The 21023-nt window shown below is 50.3% G+C and overlaps 1 protein-coding gene across 1 annotated transcript in view; it reads right to left on the reverse strand.

The window, feature by feature from the left end:
- Positions 1 to 631: 631 nt before the first annotated feature.
- The window catches only part of TNFRSF21 (TNF receptor superfamily member 21), a 35015-nt gene continuing 14623 nt past the window's right edge, over positions 632 to 21023 (reverse strand). The window contains exons 4-7 of the mRNA XM_052809593.1: positions 12126 to 12391; positions 5523 to 5576; positions 2949 to 3168; positions 632 to 2056 (exon numbers count right to left, since the gene is read on the reverse strand). Of these exons, the coding sequence (XP_052665553.1) occupies positions 1827 to 2056; positions 2949 to 3168; positions 5523 to 5576; positions 12126 to 12391 (770 nt within the window). The 3' untranslated portion in view covers positions 632 to 1826. The remainder of the gene's footprint in view (positions 2057 to 2948; positions 3169 to 5522; positions 5577 to 12125; positions 12392 to 21023) is intronic.

Below are 21023 nucleotides of genomic sequence, written 5' to 3' on the forward strand. Positions count from 1 at the left end.
GAAAACACAGTACCCTAGTTAACAGAAAACACTCTGGAGCTAAGTATACAAAATGACAGTGTAATAAACCAGAAGCATTTGTCCCATTAAGGTTTCCATTTGTAGACAGAATAACAAGGGATGAGTTATTTGGAAGTGGAGATTTTAAGGACATTGGTCATGTAACAGGGCAACAGAAATGCTGTGACTGCAAGACCTTCGCTCAGGAGTGACTCAGCACAGCAGCTGCATCCTGGAAAATTAATACTTCAGCCCCCTCAAAATGCTTGCAAAGCCTTTGAGAGCTTGCAAAAACCAACCCTGGAAGCCCCATCAGCCATCTGACCTGCTCACGGCTACAGGGATTAACACCTGCCCCCCACCCTGGCTCCGTGTGGGGACCTGCCCCACAGGGAAGCATCCCCCCCCCGGCTGCAGAGAGCTCCAGCAGTGACCGTGGGGACTCGAGGCAGTGCTGTCAATGGAAAGCAATCACATTTTAGCCTCAGAGCTACAGGAGACAACCCCCTCACCACCCCCAAACCCCAAAATCTCCCTCTTCACCCTGCCATGGGCACCCTGAGCAGCCCCTGCTCCAACCCAGGTGTCCCCGAGCAGAGGCAGGCGTTAAGGAGGTTAACGCAGAATCATGTCAAGTAACAAACACCTAGTATTTATTAATAAATTAGTACACTGGAAGGCAATTTTTCAATTCATTCCCCTCTTCCCCCACTCCCACCCCTTCCCACGGGCCGGCACACGCCACCCTCGTATCATGATTTCTTCAAATTGAGCGTAGTACAGACTGTTCATTACGGGAGCATAATAGTTGCAAATATAATCAGACAGACTTCTTACGATGCAGCTTTTTTCCCCCACCCCCCAACCTCTTTTCGTTTAATAAAAAGTGAAGTGTGATTTGAAGAGACTATTAAGACCGGGTAAGGTCTTTGGAGAACCTATCGGCCACGTCTGTATAAAAAACAAGAGACACGAGTGTAAAAGCATAGCTTGGTTTAAGTCTTACACCACGAGGAGAGCAGGACCACCGGCGGCCGCCTTCACCTCCCCACGTCCAGCACCGGCTCCCTTCGGGGCCCCCGCCGTTCCCACAAGCGGCAAGGCAACATAACTCCTTACATTCGACTGAAGGCAAAGGACCTTTTCATCACCTCGAAGGTTGGTGGGACTGACCCTTTTCTTTGCGTTTCAAGCGCTTCTGCTTTAGCTTATAGGAGCGCGATGCATTGTCCGGGTGAAAACCATACAATAAATAACCGTGCTAGTAAAATCTCAGCAATGGATATGAGCTATACAATAGTACATTAAAAAAAAAAGTCAGCTCGAGTGGGAAGCTTAGCTGCTTTAAGAGATGGTAACCAGCAACGATTGGGGTTTTTTTGCGTGTTTTTGCCATTCACCGCTCCGAGGCGAAGGGAAGTGGTGGGAGACGGTCACTCCGAGCGACAGCTTTGACAGAAGATGTGGGTTACAGAGCAATCCCCGATTTGATGTGTTAAATTACACCAGATTTGTGGTCTTTTAGTTCGTTAACTGCATTTTTTTTTTTTTTTTTAAAGTGCATCGACTGATCTGATTGGAATGAGAACAAGGAGAAGAGATGCTCGGGAAAGGGGCAGAGGGTGCAAAGACTTGGACTGAGCAATAGAGTTAAGGTGGAGGGGTGCAACACTGGCAAACCGCCCCCCCTCCAGAAACCAAGGACACCTCAACGAAAATACTGGCCATATATTCTACAACAAAACCTGCCTGCATATTGTCGGTCATCTTAACGAGTGCCAAGCTAGCTCTAGCAGATATTCGGAGAGTGCGTGGTGACCCAGTGCCTACAGTAAGTCGGGAAGGTGGCTATAGACAGAGTCCAGGAGGGTCTGGCTGGCTTCCTGGCTCTTGACTCCAGCGATCTCAAATAGCCTGTCCAGCTTGTCTTCAGCCTGCGGGATCTCCTCTATCACGTGGAGCTCCTCAGGGTTGAGGATGTGCAGCATGTCGTCGAAGATGGGCTGCAGGTCGCAAGGGTCCAAACGCACCTGGCGCAGGACAGTGTCCTTCTTTTCTGCAGGAGGAAAGGAGAGGGTGGTCAAGAAACCCCTCAGGAAACCTCTGCTAACCAGGGCTTGCTCTCCTTAGAGAGCTCGGTCCATCCCCTGGTGCCACCTCTGGAGAGGGACACACCACCAGGAGAATCGAGGAAAAAGGTGGAGGGTGATGAGCGATGGGGAGGGGAGAAAATGGAGAAGCCAGCACTGCTGAGGCACCTAATTCAGGATCCCGCTAGAGCAAATACAGCATTTATAAATGCTGAATGGCCAACGTGGAAAAGTGAAGGCAGGAGGGGAGCCAAAAAAGCTGAATTCTGCTCTTTTGAGTTGTTTTCATTGGGTCAGCTTCATTTCCGCACCCAAGTATAAATTTGGTAGGTTGACTGAGCTCGGTGTTTCACCTTCATCAGAAGTTAAAGAAGATTAAATGCAGCAACTTATATGCAGTAAATTAAACCCCCTCAAAAAAGGGGGGTGACTAACGGTGATTTAGATCTCAAGTCACATGCTGCAGCAAGCAGGACCAAGGGTGAAAAAAAAAAAATTCAATCTTGAAATGACATTTTTCTGGTTCATCTCGTGCAGTAACACACAGGCCAACACAACGGCCAAAATTCAGGAGAAACCCCCTCAAACATCCAGGGATGCTACAACTTCTCTGGCAGCACTTCAAAGAGTTAAAAGCCTTTAAAGGTGTTTTCCCCTCTCAAATCTGTATCATCTTTGCTAACAGGATATTCTGGTCTGGAATGAGGATGTGATAAACATATCTTGGAGAGCCAGTTTTCCCAGTTATTTACTTTAATGGTATCATGTTGGGCAGCTCTGCCACGTGTGCTGACCGCAGGGGACACACCGTGGCATCCCTTTGGTCCTCCCGCTCCCCCCCAGGCTGATTTTTGGTACCTTTGGTAATAAAAGAGCCTGTCCGGCTGAGCGCGGAGGAGCCGCTGGAGGTCGAGTCGCACCGCAGGAGGGGCTCTGCTTCGTCGACGAAGAAGCATTTCTTCTCCGAAGGCGAGGGCTCCACGGTGAGGACGGCCGCCTCGGGGGGCTTGGGGCTGGGGCTGGGCGCAGGGCTGAGCGGGCTGGGGCTCACCGGCAGCGCCAGTCTGTCAGCTTCCAGCTTTGGGGGAAAGAAAAAGAAGGAAAATTAACTCAGAGGGATGCTACGCAAGGGGCTCGCACTCAAACCCATCTGCATCCCGGCTTTCAACACACCCCAGCCCATCCTTGGCAAGTGGTCCCTGCATTTGGGTGGCCTCCTCCTCCCAGGGGACCTGCTGACCCAGAACAGGCACCGGAGGTAACCCGGGGGGGACATCAGTGCTGGCATTTGGCACGTCAGCACTCAACAGGCAGGAGGGGCAACGCAACCCGCGCTCTTGGTAGGAGCAACCGCAGCACCAGGATGGTGCATGCAACCGCAGCAGAGCATTTTAACTTGGTTTTCCTTCTCGCTCTGGGTTTATTAAAGCCCAAAGCACAGCTCTTAGGGGCAACAGGTGATGATGCCCGAGCAGGTAAGGTCCCCCAGGAAACCTGCTCCATAGCTATTGTTTACTAAAAGCAAGGCATAGCCCGGCTCCATGCCTCCAACCAGTGCCAAGGCTTCAGGGAGAGAGCTGCGAGACCCCTCGGGGATCTCCATTGCAGCACACTCCTGTGACCAGCTACACTGGTAACAACATTCTGAGTTAATGATTTATTTGCCCTCATGAGCACCCCATTAAAGCATGATGCAGAAAATCCATCCCACGAGACTCCAAGTTCAGGACTGGGAAGGACAAGCAGGGGCTGGCATTGACCACAGCGTCACCCAAGTGCCTTTGCTTTTTGCTACCCTGATGCGAGCCAAGGGCAAGCGTTCGGCTCCGCGGTCCCGAAGATACAGGGAACAGCAAGCGCTGCTGGGACATGCTGTGCTGGGAAGCCGGCGTAAACCTACTTCCTAATTTGACTGTGCTCTGCATCTTCCTTCTTGCATCTCCTTCCTACCTCCACGGCAGCAGCCAACATTATCTACCCTCCTCCATCTCTCAGCATCCCCTTGGTGTGCAAATCTCAAGCAGAGCATTTCTGGTTCCCATTCCCTGCAGGGACGAGAGGCTCAGGGCAGCATCCCCACATCCCTGGCTAGCAGCTCAGGCACCTCTGCAGGTCACCAGGTCCCCCCAAGCAAGTCGCTTTAAGGACCATCTAATATTTAACTTCTTCCCAAACCCCTCATCCCTGCTTGACCTGCCACAGAGCAGAATTGCAAGGCTTGTCCACATGCAACCCACCCTCCCAACAGCATTTCACAACCCTGTTTTCTCCTTCTACAGAGGGAAGACCAGGCTATTCCTGCTAACACGCTTTTACTTACTACCCATAGATTAAAATGCAAAATTTGGATTAAAGGCTGTGGGACAGGGAGCTGCTGAGCCACCTCCGCGCCAGCATGGATGTGCCTGCGCATTCCTCATCCGTGTCGAGGAATTTGCCACCCACAAATCACATGTCTGCTGAGACGCCCATTAGTTCACATTAAAGTAACATTGAAGCTTGTCCCTGGTAGAATAAAAGTTTTGGTTTTTTTTTTATTCCCCATTGAAAATAAACAGGGGACGATTTGTTCTAGCTCAGCACGTTACGCAATAGGCATGTTAAAAATAAAAGTCAGCTTTAATTTTTAATTAAAAGAATCTGCCTTCTCCTCTGAAACTCCCTTTCCAGTACAGCTCATCAACAAGAATCAGCCTATTGCCTATTGGGGAAAAGCAAGGGAAGGACCAGAACAGCGGCTGGCCACTTTCCAAATTGCAACATGCTCCGATTTCCCCTTTAAAAAAATAACAAACAGGCTTTAGGGGTTAGTTTTTCCTCGTGCAACTCATCTATTTAATATCCAGCCACAAACCCACCTCCTGATTTCCAAAAAGGAGCCCGACGGCCAAGGAACAATTACAGGGAGGGCACGGAGCAGCCGGCTGCCCCAGCTCTGCCTTCCCAGCAGAGGGGAAAAACCCTTCCCAGAAGCAAGTCATTTAGAGTTTAATTAAACAGCTGCTAAAGCAGCTGAGGTTATTCGACTGTAGGCATCCTGGGAGCCCAAAGCTTTCCAAATAGCTGAACGGTTGCAAGCTTGAGGCAAAGCAAACAGGATGCTTGGATGAGTGTTAATATTTAAACCGCGGGAAGAAAGCGAGTGGGAACAAGGGTTTTGAAAGGCCGGGGAAAGCAAAAGGTTGTTGCGAGGTGAAGCCTGTGGAATAGGTGTAAAAATACACCATTCATAGTCCACGCCGTGACTCACTTGCTCAAAACCACCTTGGCCGCCCCTGTTTTTAAGAACGGCAGTGCTCGAGCAAAACCGAGCTCTGACTGGAGAAAAAAAAAAAAAAAAACAAAACCAAAAAAACAAAAAACACCCAAACCAAAACCCCAAACCAACACTCTGAAGCTCTTTTGCCTTTCCAGAGCCACCACATATCTCACCTTTCCATCATCGTTGCAGGGGTCCTGCGCTTGCCACTGGGGCTGCATTTGCACCTGCACAGACAGACACATGGGAGACTGTTAGATGCACGGTCCTGCGTGAAAACCGAAGGCGCCGCGGCGGCTTTGATGCATCAGCAGCCTCCTGCGACCGGTCAGTCGTACCGGCGCACTCTGCCAATTTTTTTTTTTTTATTTTTTTCTTCTAAGCACTGCAGCAAGAGATTTGCAATGCCAACAAAAAAAAAAAAAAAAAATCCTAAAAGCTCCTGTGTACTTCCAGCCCTTTAGGATGCAGCTCAAGCACCGACATCCTCTTGGATCCCAGTGCATCTGGGAGGATGCTCTAAGCAGCTCAGGGTGTCTGAAGGTCCTTCCTAAAAGGAAGAAAAGGGGACAGAAGGGGGTGGGTGCAGAAGATGACATAGGCTTGGCTTTGTTTTCTTTTCACAGCTGCTCCCAACAGCTCTGCTTGAACTGGTCGGTCCCATTTTCTGCCTTTGTTTTACTGTACCGCAATAAAAGCTCAACTTGGACAAAAAGAAACTGCAGCTGCTGTGCTAATGTTAGGAAGGAGCAGTCGTAGGCACTAAAAAAAAAAAACCCCTCCCTTGGGCAAAGCTTCCCTGTAATTCCTCCTGCAGGTGGTAATAAAAGCCGGTGGCAGGTTTGCTGCTGCCGAGGGTGGCTGTGCACCCTCCTGGGATGCGGGGGGGGATAAATTTAGCACCGAGGCGGCCGTTTCCCGGATTCCCTGCCAAAAGATGACACCCAGCTGACACCAGCCCTATTCCCAGGTCTGTTATGCCTCTGTAGGGGATGTAGGAGGAGAAAGCCCAGCACACGGGGCAGGGTGGGCTGGGCGGCAGCCCCACGTGGGCGATGCTGCAGATGCAGGGCGGTGTCGGCGAGGGATGCTCTCGCTGTGGTCCCCACAGGCGTAGGGGGGATCCGCTCAGATGAGTGGCTTCATGGTGCACGTGGTGTTTGGGGGTCTACCTTGAGGGCAGACCAGACCTTGGAAGGTGAAACACCACTGGGCAGGCCACAAGGTCTCATCGAGGCGGCAGAGAGATGCAGCGACGGGGTGCAGGTGCTGCAAAGCAGAAGGCAAGCCCTTCGCCAGGACGGGAAGGGCACGAGGGTGCTCAGCACCCTGGGGTGGGGAAGCCCAAATGTCCTCTCCGTGTCCTTCACCTCACTGGCCAGGCTTCAGAAAAGCACCCGACATCACCTCTGTGGTGGAGCCGGCATCCCTCAACACAAGGCAGCCCTGCAGAAGAGCTACTCACGTCAAGCCTGACGCGACCCGGGACAAGCAATGCTGGGTCTGGGGAGGGTTTAGACACCAAGACCAAAATGCAGCCATCCATGGAGGAAGCAGCTTTTCCCCACTGGCCCCAGCCATTCATGGGCCAAGTGCTTCTCCAAGCAGAAGATGGTGTCTCCATGACAGCTCCTGGTGGCTTCTCCTTTCTATGGATTTGCCCACCCACTTTTTCAACTCAAACCATGATGAAGAGTTGATGAAGCTGTGATGAAGAGTTTTCAAACTCAATTAGAGGTTGAATAAGTCAGTGCCAAGTTCGGCTTGTTATGGCCTCGCCGTCTTCTAGTTTCATCTTACACTCCCAAGCCCATTATACTGCAAATACACAGACCCAAGGAGATGTGGCTACCACAGCAGGGAAACCTCAAATATAACTGCATCTACTATAAAGTTTATATCTTTGTGTTTATATTATTTATATTTGTATTACTTTATAAATTATTAAACTTGTGTATTGCATATTCTCCAGCCTGGTTCAAACCCAACCTCGGTTTGCTGAAAATCAACTCATGGTTTAGAGGAAGCCTGAAGGAAAACAGCGATGCCCACTCCAGCAAAACCCAACCAGCCTTACCCCTTCCCCAGGGCCCCGGCCACTTTATCCCACAGCTTTGTGCCTCAAATAAAACCTGATGCAAGTCCAGAAGGAAAAACTGCACGCAATTTTGTTTTTTCCTGGCTGCCTGGGCACTTCCCAGCCCTCGGACCACAGCCCCTCAGCTGGGTAACCCCTCCAACAACTTCACCCTCGCTCCACCGCTGACACATGAGGTTAACGCAGCACAAAGTTAATTGCTAATTACTGGGTCCAGCCTGGTTCTGCTTTGCCAAAAGAGGAAACCCAGGGGATGGGCAGGAGCTCTTGGGGACTAGATTTGGGGAACACTGCTCCAGGCTCTGCACCCCCACCCCTGGGTTTTGACCTGCAAAAGAGGAATAAAAGAAGCCAAAAGGCGCTGCCACAGCCACATGCCTCGACACGGGGCTGCTTTCACATCCTCTTCCCTTCTGGCACCCCCCAAAAATCCCACAAGTTTAACCTCACACCACACCCAGCCCTGACATATCTGCTGATTCATGGGATTATCCGCGGCATGCAATTAGCCACGGACCTAAATCTCGTTGGGCTTGGGGCTGCAGCCTCCCCCTCTCCATTTTCAACATCTCCCTTATTAATTTATTATTTTTTCTAAGCTTTGCTGAGGCTGCGCTGCTGAACGCCCTGAGCAAGGCTGTCTGCTTCCCCTCCATCCATTCCCTGAAATATTTCAGCTGAGGCCAGCAGAGCCATAAATAAGAAGATAAGAGCTTAAAGCATTGCTCATGGTAGCCAAGGTGGCCAGCTGTGCCAGCAATGCCCCAGGCCAGCCCAGGCGAGCACTGACACCCCTTGGTATCTGCAAAATGCTGTTAGGCACCCCAAAAAAATCCCATTACCCAGTGCCTGCGCTACACTGAATTTTTCCAATTTAAACCCCAAAACGGGGAATTGCAATTTGCTGGGACAGCAGTGGAAAACCTCTCCCTTTCTCCCCCCCCCCTATCCCCTATTTTTGTTGTTGTCAGCACCACTAATTTAGGGTGTGCCTCTGCTCGCTAAACAGTGCCCGGGCTCGCATGCCGCTGCCCGGCAAGCCTGCCTGCAAGGGGAGAAATTCTGCAAACCTCAAGCTGGAGAAGCATTCACGGCTGGGGCCAACCTTTAACAGGAGCCCTGCGAGTTAAATGCACCCCAAAAAACCTTCCCAGAGCTGCTGCACTCTCCATATTTTCTGGATCAGCTGCAAAAAAACGCTAGCAAAGCGATTCAGAGGGCTAATCTCGTTTTAACCTAAATTCATTCAGTGCGATGCAAAACCAGCATAATCTCCCGCAGCTAAAAAAGCCGGCGAGTCTTCAGTGGAGCTGTTCCCTACCCGAAGGAAAATGTTCCTACCACATACCGTAACGCTCCAGAGACTCCCATTAATTCTCCTGTTCCTATCGGGGGTTGTAAATATTTGGATTTCAGAGCTCGCAAGGCTGCTGAGGGAATGGGGCACTACAAGAAAGAGCAGCTTTCAGGTTTCACAGCCTGAAGCCAGATGCCAGATAAAGGATTTGGGACAAGGATACAATAGCTGGTGGGACGGTGAAGGGAGGCTGGCTAGGTTTAAGGTACCAATTTGCCATCAGAGAGCTGTGTCATTCAATAATACAATTTTTACTTATGAGTTGGTGCTTTCTTATGACACAGGATTGTGGGGAGAGATGGGGAACCCCCCTTTTGCACTCAGGGATGTCGGGCAGGGCCAAAGGCATCACGGACAGCACAGCCACCCGTGCATCCCTCCCGGGCTCATCGAGGACACACTGGCACGCATTAGAGGCTCGCTGCTGGCTCGGGTCACCCCAAGGGCATCATGCCATTAGCTGTAGGGAGGATGCATGCATTTGCATTGCTTGACAGTCCTCACTTCCCTCCACAGCACAAAAACCTCTTTTTTTTTTTTGGGGGGGGGGGGGGGGGGGGGGGGATGTTTTTTGTTTGTTTCTTTGGTTTTTTTTTCCTCAAGACCATTTCTGCAGGGCTGGATGCTGGAAAGGTGCAGCGCAGCACCCGTGCCTGTCACCAATGGGGTGACCTGCTCCTTCAGATCAAACCAGTTTGGTACGGAGGGAAACTGCCTCGATTTGTCTGTGCTTGGACAGACAAATCACCGAGAGTCAAACTTGAATTAGCTCTAATTAAAGGCTTTCCAACCAGCAGATTTGCCTGCTCCCGGCATTGAGCAATCGGCTCCCCCGTCTGCTTGTGGTCTGGACCACTGTGATGCAGCTCAGCCACCGGCACGAGGCTCCAGGGATTTGGTCTTCCTTGCACAAGCTGCTTCTCACAGCTTTCTGCATCCCTCCCAGGGCTGTTCCACCACCGCCGGCATCCACGGTATGGGAGCCAGTTCAGGGAGAGGAGGTAGACAGGTTACAGCAGGTAATACCTTGCAGAAACACAATGTGCTGCCATGCTGAACCTGCACCCTGGGGTGCTTTGGAGTTTTGATATCCCACGTGCTGCTTCAGCACAGCAACTTGTCCAGGACCCTCAGGGCAGAGGAATGGCCAACACCCGAGGTTGATCATGAGGGATGCTCATCTGAAAAAGCCTGATCACATACATGGGGGAGGAGGATGTGCCAGCTCGGGTGAATTTTTAAAAACACCTCCTTTGCTGAAATGAGCCCCATTTCTCATGTGGACCCACCTGAGCTGCCTGCTCAAAAGATCAGCAACCCAATTTTACCAATTTCTAGGAAAACAAGTGAAAGCCACAGGGTACCACCAGGCTCCCAGTGCTGCTGGATGCTGGGGAACACAACACACTGCTCTAAAAAACCAAAGAGAAATGTCTTGCAGGAGAACTGGTTGCAAGTCGAGAAGACTTGCATACAATTATCCATGAGATTTGGATCTGCCCGTTCTCTGGAGCATCCGCTCGCTGCATTTTCAGAGTTATGGGCATACGTAAGCAAACAGCTCATGGTTACTCCATCATTGGGAGTCCACCAGCCCAACAAGTCACCCAATAAACCCTGTTCCTGGAGCCACCACCTGCAGTTTTGTGCTGTTTGAGAAGCACCGCCTGATAGCCTTGGCCAAAACAGCACAATGCTCAGGAGCGTTGAGCACTGCACAGCCCAAGGGATTGATGAACAAGCCCCACGTTTTATCTGATGTCCTAGCCCAGCGCTTTGCTGTAGTACTCAAAGTCAAAGCAGTAACTAGGAGGAGAGAGGTTCCTACCTGCTCCGGAGGAGCAAAAGGACAACGTGTCCTTCTGGGACACTGCACATACTGGAAACTTTAATTCACAAGTGCAAAACGACAATTTTCTCTGCCTCTTCTTTTCCTAACCACAGGTTTGCCTCAGGCTTTTAATTTCATTTTTTCCATCTCTGATATAAAAAAAAAATATCTTGGAGCATGGTAGGAAATGAGAAAGCTACGTGCTGCTTAATTACCAGGAGCTGGAAGGAAGAAAACAGCCACTGAATGGGAGCAGGAGCGATCGGGCAGCTGGCAAAGGAAACCTATCCAAAATTTGGGCAGGATGCATGGGGCAATGCTTGGCAGGCACCTGACTCGGGGTCTCTCAAAAACACAAGCCCAGGACTCCCGCTAACACATTGAAACCTGTGATTTCACACTATGGTTACGAGGGACCGAGATGTTTGGTACACTAAATGAAGCCACGCGGGATACGCAACATGGGGAAAAGACCACAGTCCCTCTTACAGGGGCAAGTTTGGGATGGTCAAAACAGGATTTGGGAATCCCCTGCCGTGCCAAGCACCCTGCCCCACAAGCTCTACTGTACACGAAGGTCCACCTTGCCAGGCCCCCACCAAGTGCCCAGAGAGGTTTGCAGGCATCCACCCGTTCCCCTTCGGGTCTGGGTCACTGCTAAGGCCAACGTTTCACCAACTGGTTTAGGGGGAAGAGCCCTCCCTCGACTGCCCACACCTCCATCCAGGTGTTGTCCCACTGGCTTCCACATTCAGAAGAAGCCTCATTCATCACCTTTACCAATGCTTCCAGAAGACCACTGAACTATGAGAGCCAAAAAATCCAAAAGCACACTGACAGGTAAGGCAGGGGTAGCCAAAACAAACTGCAAAGGTCACTGAGGCACCTCCTGACGACTTACACCCCGCCAAGACCCTACTGCAGGATATTCTGCACCAATTTCTTTCTTCTCCCAAAATACGGGGCAGGTTGTTTTAAGGCCAGAGCTGCCAAAGAAGGGCAAAAACTCTGGAGGACAGCACGCGTGGACTCCCCCACGCCACCAGCCACCACCTTGGAGGAAGCAACTCTCTACTCCACAACGGCAACATTTAGTGCTCAAGGGTGCCTGGCCCTTCTCAAAGTCCTGAGCATTTAGTTACAGCATTTCAGAGCAAGTTTAAAGGGCGACGCTTTTTCCTCCACGTCCCCAGCACAAGGGCTCAAGTACCAGGTCCTCCTGGCGACCCTCAGAGATACGTGCAAACCACAACACGCGGGACTCAAGAGCTTGTCAAAGCTTCGATAAGGTTTTGAGCAAACCGTGGCTAAGCTTTGCTCGAAAGCAACGTAAAGCTTAAACATAAGCCCCTGCGGAGCTCCGGGGAGGGGGGGGAGACGGAGTCCAGCCGCCGGGCTATTCGCTAAGCCTGAGGCCGCGGCCGGGTCCCCGGCACCCCCCCGCTCGCCACGGCCTGCCGAGACGCGCGCCGCGCCCAGCCCGTGGTTACCGGCGTGGTGTCCTCCATCAGGCCTCGGATCTTCTCCACCACGTCGTTGCGGCGGTGCTGGCGCAGGGCGCTGATGAGCTGGGCCAGGCTGGCCTCGGGCCCGCGGATGGTCCAGTGCTGCAAGGCGGCGTAGGCGCGCTCGTGGTCGGCGGCGTAGCCGTTGGAGAAAGCCGCCACCTCGCGCTCGCTGGCGTTGCACAGGAACTGGTAGATGTCCTTCCACTGGCTCCCCACCTGGGCCGCCACCAGCTTCAGGATGTCGATGCCTGCGGGGCAGAAGAGCTACAGGTGAGGCACGGGGGGCTGCAGGGCGAAGCTTTAGCGAAGCGTCTCCCCCATCCCCAAACAGCCATGCTTTGCTTTTCTTTGGTCGGTCTTTGTTTGGAGACGACATCGTTATTATTATTATTATTAAGACCTTTCACGAGTCCAGGCTGCAAGGAGCTCTGCAGACAAGCAGCACCCGTAACGTGCTCAACACCTGCTATGCAAGCGAAGGGTGATAGACCCGTAGGTTGCTCCAGTTGAGGCACACGCGCTCTAAAACAAACCACGTTAATTTAACACTAAAATTTCCTTCGGCACAGAAAAAAAACCTGGTACTCAGCCACCGCACGGCTGCAGGAACAGGGGAGATGGCAACGCGCTCGCCCATACACCTGCATCGCAGCCACCGCTTTGAACAGGAGCTGGATTAAGAGGTGAGTCACCAGAGCACGTCGATCAAGACGAGTATTTCCATAACAGAGCACCTACGGCAGCTACGATCGCATTTAGAGCCGTTTCCAGTGCAGACGGGTGGGATGACTCCATTACAGGACGGGAGACCCCGCACCAGCGGAGCGCTGGGTGGATGAAGATCTGGTAAGGGACCTGAAGAGCAAAAAGGCAGAGCTTCCCCCAGAAAAGCCCGTGAGACATGTTGGTTCAAGACAGCAAGGGCTTCCTCCCTTCAGCTTCGGGAGCAACGCAAAAAGCACGTTCATCCTCGTGTCTACTAAGCGATCAGGAGTTAAACCTTCAAATAAAGCCACACCTCTTCCATAACAGCTAATTAACCTTGTTTTATCAAGCCGAACACCGCCTTGTTTTAAACCACCACATGAAGGGTCAGCATAGGTGAGCTGCAGAGATAAGCGAGGTAAGCATACCTTGGGTTTCCTCATGAGCCAGCGTGCCTCTGTCACTACAGGGACTCTCTCTCCTTCCCTCGGTGGGCACAACAGCCGTGTCAGCAAAAATAGCTGCTTATGGAGGAGTATCAGAGCCACAGGGTCTTTCCTGCTGGTCTAAAATTTAACAATTTCTAACGCAGTTTAGACCAGACCTCACAGCTGCACCTTCAGGTCACAGCCCTGATATAGCCAAATAGATATATACATACATATATATAAAAAAATTAATATATAAACTATACAGCCTGATATAGATATATCAATAACTCTCTATATATAAAAAACCCAATATAGCCTGATATATATTTATATCTCTTTTTTAATATATATGTGTGTATGTGTATATATACACAGATATATGATATAGATATTTTATGTGTGTACATATATACACCTTGACATTTTTATATATGTGCGTATATATGTGTGTATATACATATTTCTATATATCTATATATGATACAGATTTTATATATGTGTGTGTATATGCTTATATATATATACACACACACACACACATATATATATGTATAAAAAAAACTACAGAGCCTCAGAGATATTTTTGACCCAAATCCTCACTATTAAAGCAAGCTTATCAAGACCTGCTATATATAGACTTCAGTTTTCACTTCTGAGCTAGATAATGTCGCCATGACCCCATGGTGCTCAGAGCATCTGCAACCGGTGTTTGACCTGCTCTACAGCAGAAACACCAAAGTACAAACAGCATTTTGCATACCCCTACCTTCCTCCCACCGAAATCACCAAACCGCCCTCCCCGGCTGATTTACGGCGATGCGTGTGTACTACCTCACATGGAGATGCAAGGGTCGGGGTTTCTCCTACCATAAAAGCTCAGCCCACCAGCCCAGTGCAGGGGATGCAGCCCCCCAAAAACCAAACCAACCTCAGGGCTTGGTTTTAACTAGGGAGAGGTTCAGGAACAAGGGGGGGGAAAAAAAGGGGTGGGGAAGCCTTCTTCATTATTCAAAATAAGCCCAAGACAAAGACAATGTTCCCCAGCATTAAGGAATAAGAAAAGGCTGCGAACACGCTACTGAGATTTATGATGAGGTTCATTATCTGAGGTACATAAATAGATGCTATCGCCCATTGCATTTCAACACAGTAGCAGGAATTAAGCCTGGTCTTGTTAACTATTCCTGTTACTCAGACAAAGGGCCAGCCGTCCTCAGTTCAAGGTGACACAGGTTGCCTGCAGGCTTCCAGGCAAATCCCAAATTCCTCTCCGTTGATGCTTTTGCATCCAGGCTGGCTGGCAGTCCTGCCCAGGAAGGACAGGCAGTCTGAATCACGCCGGCAACCAAGCCCTGCACCTTTGGATATCACACACCTGTGTCGGTAAGAAGCCCAAAAGCCAACTTGTGTTTGGAATCAGATTCTTTAAATCAGCAAGCTCAACTGGTTTTGGCATAAAAGCAGCAAAACGCCAGGTTTATGCAGCTGATGCTTAATTTTATCACTCAAACGAGGGGAAAAAAAAAAAAATTAAAAAAAATCCCTGAATACCATGGTAGAAAAAGCTCTGCAAGGCTTATGCACCAAGGTAACGACAGAAATGCAAAGAGGGACGAGCAGGTCTGGTACTACCTACTATATATAGATATATATAGATAACGACTTATGCACTGAGATGTATGTAGTGCATAAGTCATTACATCAGTGCATAAATCTTGCAGAGCTTTTTCTACTCTTGTATTCAGGGATTATTATTTTTTCCTGAGTTGAGCGATATGTATAGATATATAGATAATGCTGCCCATTTTTTTATATATATATATACATACACACACACACACACATATATATAAAATGAGCAGAGCCGAGTGCCCCCGGCAGCACTGCCCTGCAGTGAGACAAAGCATTACGGCTGGGTGGGAGCTTTGCCCACACCCACTGCCACACACATCAGTCATACAGAAGCATTAAAAAATAATTTGCTGTTTTATGACCCCCACATAGCCCATCTAGTCCTCCCAGGGAAGGAAAAACCCATATACTACCTACTCCCGTCTACGTATTTAATGCTGATAAATCCTAGTATTTACAGCTGCTGTACTGCTGAGAAGTGTTTTCAGCTGATCGCAACTTGATTCGCACCCGTTTTACACGGTGGCACGACATTTACGTCCTGATGTTCTCACACAAGATTTACGACACAAAGCACTCATGCTCCTACTGACATTTTCAAGTCTAGTATATTTAATCTCACCGTTCAATAAAGTGGCCCCATAAACATGTTTATATCCCTTGGCAATAATATCCCAGGGCACGAGAACACACCACGCAGCAGAGGACTTAATGGCGCGTAATAATCTTTGGAGAACAAATGTTCCATTAAAAACGAATTTGGAAATGTCTACCTTAATACTATAAGAACCTTAAACTCATTTTCTTGCAACTATTAAATGAATTTAAGCCCCATATGTTCGCTACATCCACCACAATATTGTGCAAACAAAACCCCAGAGAGATATGGAAGAGACACAGACGTGAGCGCAGATTTGGCTCCAGTCAGTTAGAAAACTATTGCTCCCTCTGTTCTTGAAAAATAAGATTAAAACCATTACATGACAAGTTGTGGCTGCACGCTGCCAAGTATTACTGCTCAAGCCATTTACAGTAACTTAATTCACTTGTTCAAAACTAAAATAAAATGTTAATGCTTATAATGAGCTTACAGTCCTGCTATTTCCATATTTCCAGAGGCCCTACAGGTTACTCTGCAGAGCAGTAATAGTGCTGGAGCATCCCGTTGGGATGCGAATGTGCCCACCAGAGCGCGTGGAGCAAAAAACCCCAGCTCCACCTTAGGTCCTGGGTCCTCCCCACCCACCGAACCGTGCGGACCTTCTCCCACCACGCTCATCCGCACGCCGAGGCTGGAGATGAGGCTCAAAGCCCACCAGACCCCAGCAATCCCAAGCGAAATGGCTGAGCTCAGCGGGGACGGCGCCTTAACCCACCCGTTTCACACTTCCCACGCGAGGCCGGTCACAGCCCCGTCGGCGCGATGCTAAAGCTGCTCTGAGCTTGCAAATACCAGAGAACAGCCTGAGCCCTCCTCCTTTTTTAGCACGGCGCATGGGAACGGCCTGGGAGAGCTGCCACCACCCTGCTGCTAATGCAGGAGGCACCACCGCCCTCTCCATCGTCGCCATCAGGGACCGTCACCATTCATCTCCCAGCTCTGCTTGCCGCAGACACTGGGATGAAAGAGCAGCCCTTGCTGCGAAACCCCCACGGCTGCATCCAGCAGAGCCGCGCGCGCCGTGGCCGTCCCGGAGCAGGCAACGACGGCGCGTGAAGGATCCAGGGCGTCCACGCGTGTCTTGGGTACCGGGGCAGGTGGCATTTCAATTGCCATTATCTAAACATCGCAATTCGCTAAACGTTGTGATGGGCTACTCCGTGTAACCGCCCAACATTTTAAGGCGGTGATAACCCCGGAGCAACGAAGAACTCCCCTTCAAGCCAGGACAAGACCGACATGTTGTGCACAGGCAAACGCAAAGCCCAAGAGTGGGTGTACACACACGGGAACATGGGCGCAACCAGGCACGTCCACAGCCAGAGCAAACTGAGACAAATGGAGACAAGTCCAGAGACGGACAGACGCCTGTAGAGCAGCACAAGCAAACAGCACTGCTGATGACTTGTCCAGCTCATCTACAAAGATGTTGAGCTGAAGGGAGGACCTTCCAGGAGAGGCAGGGCAGGTCTACAGACCGGTCTCTCGCCTCCAAGCCTACTGCTCACCTCCGCCCCAATAAACACCATTTCAGTTAATTTCAGTGATTTCCATTTGCTTATTTCGAATCTGGTTCGAGATTTTGCCCACCCATTTCCAGCTCCTTTGGATGTCTCTCACCTCATTGCGGTACACAGTTTGGTGTAGACAGAGCAATCACTCCTGCTGCTCATGAACGTCACCGAGGTGGTCATCACACAAGCACATGGGACTCGGCTGAGCTTTAATGACTCTCTCAAGCTTGTTCTGGACAAGCCTCCCTCGTCTCCTGCACCCCTGCTATTTACAGGTTGGACACGAACTCAGCTCTTCAGCAATCGTTTGGCCTCAAGCAGGCAAGAGGCCAGCGTGGTGCGGGGCCATGACCAGCGGTGCCGGCATGCTTATGTACAATACCTGCAAGAGACCGTTTCTCTTCGCCGCCGTTACTTTTTCACATCTTCAAGCAAACTCAAGAGGAGTGGACAAGCTACCCCACCAGAAGCCTACACCCGAGCACCTGGCAGCAGATAACGGTAAAGTCTAACCACAGCCTAGCCACAGAGGAGCTTCAGTTCCTTCCTCTCCCCACCCTCTCACAAACAAAAAGCTGCCATTATTTTCATTTTCGGAGCTCAAGCCAAAAGTCACTTGGTATTTTTCAGAAGAGCGTGCGCTGAGAAGCTGCCGCCTGTTAGGGAGAAATCTCATGCTCAAGTCTACAGAGCCCTCCCAAGCCATGTGTTCTCCCATCCCACTAATAACGAAGGGACACAGCACAGAGAAACAGACTAATATAATACAACATCAGTTCAAGTCTTACAGGCATACAGCTGGGAAGTAAAGCTCAGGAGATCCTCCAGGACCTGTGACACACATGGTCTCATCTAGTGAGCAGCTCATCTGCCCAGGGTTCCAGAGCCAGCTTCGTGCACTTTCAGAAAAGCTGGATTTCAGGAGACTCCATGCTCCAGCCCTTCATCAGCAGGGACAGGTCCCACCAGTCCACCCACAACACCCACAGAAACTGACTTCCACCATCCCAGTACCAATCTGAGCTGGAGCAGCTGGAGCTTTCACCACCTACCTACTCGCACAGGTATCCCAGAGATGGGCAATATTAATTTGTACACCACATGCAGTGACAAATCCTGACCATGACAAGCTGGCTGGATTTCGACACTTGCACAGACCTTGAGGATGGAGGATCACGGGTGGAAAGCAGAGCCCAAGGGCACACGCAAGTCAGACAGGGGAACGGCGGTGATGCAGCCCAACCCTCCCCTACATTCAGATAAAAGCTCCGAATCACTGCAAACCCAGCACTGTTCCTGAGCTCAGCCCACCTACCTCCTCCAAATATCCTCCTGACTCATGCGAAACACAGCCACAGCAGCCTATTTTTACCTCTGAGCGCACACCGAGAGCCTGCATGTACAAGCAAGCCAGGATGCAGCACATCCAAGCTCCAGTTGACAAGACACCACGGCTTGGCCAAACCAGGACTCGGAAATCCCAAATCCCTGACAAACACCTTTCCAAAACGTGAAAATTTCACCAACCTCCACCGAAAAAAGGGAGGAAACTCAATTCCTCCCCCACCCAAATATATTTTAGGTCCTAAACAAGGAGGTTTGGAAGATGCACAAGGTCCTGCACGTGGGTCAGGGCAATCACCAGTATCAGCACAGGCTGGGGGGTGAAGGGATTGAGAGCAGACCTGTGGAGAAGGGCTTGGGGGTACTGGTAGTTGCAAAATTGGACATGAGTCCACAATGTGCGCTTGCAGCTCAGAAAGCCAACCATATCCTGGGCTGCAGAACAAGAAGGGTGGCCAGCAGGTCGAGGGAGGTGATTCTGCCCCTCTCCTCCGCTCTGGTGAGACCCCACTTGGAGTATTGTGTTCAGCTCTGGGGTCCTCAGCACAGGAAAGACATGGACCTGTCGGAGCAGGTCCAGAGGAGGCCACAAAGATGATCAAAAGGATGGAACACCTCTCCTGTGAGGAGAGGCTGGGAGAGTTGGGGTTGTTCAGCCTGGAGAAGAGAAGGCTCCGGGGAGACCTTACAGCAGCCTTCCAGTACCTAAAGGGGCCTTACAAGAAAGATGGAGAGAGACTTTTTACCAGGACAAGGGGCAACAGTTTTAAACTGAAAGAGGGTAGATTTAGCTTGGACATAAGGAAGAAATTCTCTCCTGTGAGGATGGTGAGATGCTAGAACAGGTTGCCCAGAGAAGTTGTGGATGCCCCATCACTGGAAGTGTTCAAGGCCAGGCTGGATGGGGCTCTGAGCAATCTGATCTAATGAAAGATGTCCCTGCCCATGGCAGGGGGGCTGGACTAGATGATCTTTGAAGGTCCCTTCCAACACAAACCATTCTAACAAGAGCCTTTGTCTGGACAGGAAGAAAGGACACACTCATGAAGACTTGTTAGCAATTTGCTAGTTTTCCCATGGAGGACACTGCTGGTATCAGACCCTCCCAGGAGCCAGTGTTTCACATCCTCAGCAAGTGCTGTTGGGGCAACAAACCACTAAATGGTGATTTTTAATTAAAAAAAAAAAAAAGTATAAAAAAAATAAAATCTTGCAGGGCAGGAAAGGGTCTCGTGACAAACACTTCCCACACGCTCTCTGGAAAATAACTCAACCAAACCAGGCAGTCAAGGAAGGTCTTTGATCAGCCACATGCTGTTACGAACGTGTTTCAGACCCTGGAACTTGAGCGTCAGCATGAAACAAGGCCTCCCTTCCCACCACATGCTATGTGGAAGTCACCTCTATAACAGCACCTTTGGTCCAACCCTGCCGGGACCCACACGAGCTCCTGCCCACCACCACCACGGGATGCTTTTCCAGTGTGTCTCCCTACACTGGCACTGGGGACCTGCAGAAAGCACTTGCTCTTCCTTTGGTTTAAAAGGGAACGGCCAGCATAAGTATTTTATGTAATTATTAAATTTTAAACGGCTTTTGCACAGTTAATCTTCATTATAACCCTCTCGGACAGCTGGTAACCCTGAGCAAGCACACTGCCGTGGCCAGAGCCATATAAATATCCAGACATCCGCAGATGCCAACCCGAGGATTAAATTCGCCTCCTGCATTTTTTTCCCCCCAGACAAAGCCTTGGCGAGCGAGGGAAAAAAATCTGCCTTGTTATTCGAGGAGTTATGTGTGAGAGCCTTACTGATGTGAGAAATCACAGCCCTCCCAGCGCAGAAACCGGTGCTGGGGTTTTGGCAAAAAAAGCCTGGGCTCGGTCTGTTTTTCTACAAGGACAACCCTCCTCTCCCCGCAGAGCTGCCCTGCCTCTGACACTCAGCCCTACACCTTAACAGGCAGGCACAAATCCCAATCCCTTATTAAATTAATCCAGAGGCCACCCAGGAATTTTGACCATGCAATAGTTCAGGGTTTTTCTTTTTTTTCAAGCAGATTTGGGAGCAAACATACCAGCTTCCCAGGGCAGCTCCGCACAGCCCTGCACACGTTGCGGATAGATGGCCCCTGTACCAACACACATTAAAAGTGATCAAGCACCGGTCTTCAGGCCTGTTAATGCAATAAGGCTGAGGAGGAAGATATGATAAACTTGCACATGATTAGGTTTCCTCCTCTCTAAGCAGAACAGCAGAGTCCCTTGTTTGCATTTTCGAAAGCTCCCTTTCACCATGAAGCCTTAGTCAGCTCCTGCATAGGTCCTCTGGAAACCATGCAGCTTCCCAAAAGGTGAAGAATGAGTTTGGGGCAAACCTGAGCAAAGTTTTAAGTCGCGTAGTTTGAGGAAGATGGTGTTTCGAACTTGTCAAACATCACCCCAAAGCTCCCATGGCAGAGGTTTGCGCTGCAGATGAACAGTTGCTTCATCCCACCCCGAAGTGGAGCATCGTGCCCATTTTGGAGCAAACGTAGCATGAAACGCAGAGCTCCCACACAGGCAACCAAGCTCCAGTGAGGGAGCATTCCT

Source organism: Harpia harpyja, chromosome 15, assembly GCF_026419915.1.
Source record: "Harpia harpyja isolate bHarHar1 chromosome 15, bHarHar1 primary haplotype, whole genome shotgun sequence".
NCBI classification, from domain to species: domain Eukaryota; kingdom Metazoa; phylum Chordata; class Aves; order Accipitriformes; family Accipitridae; genus Harpia; species Harpia harpyja.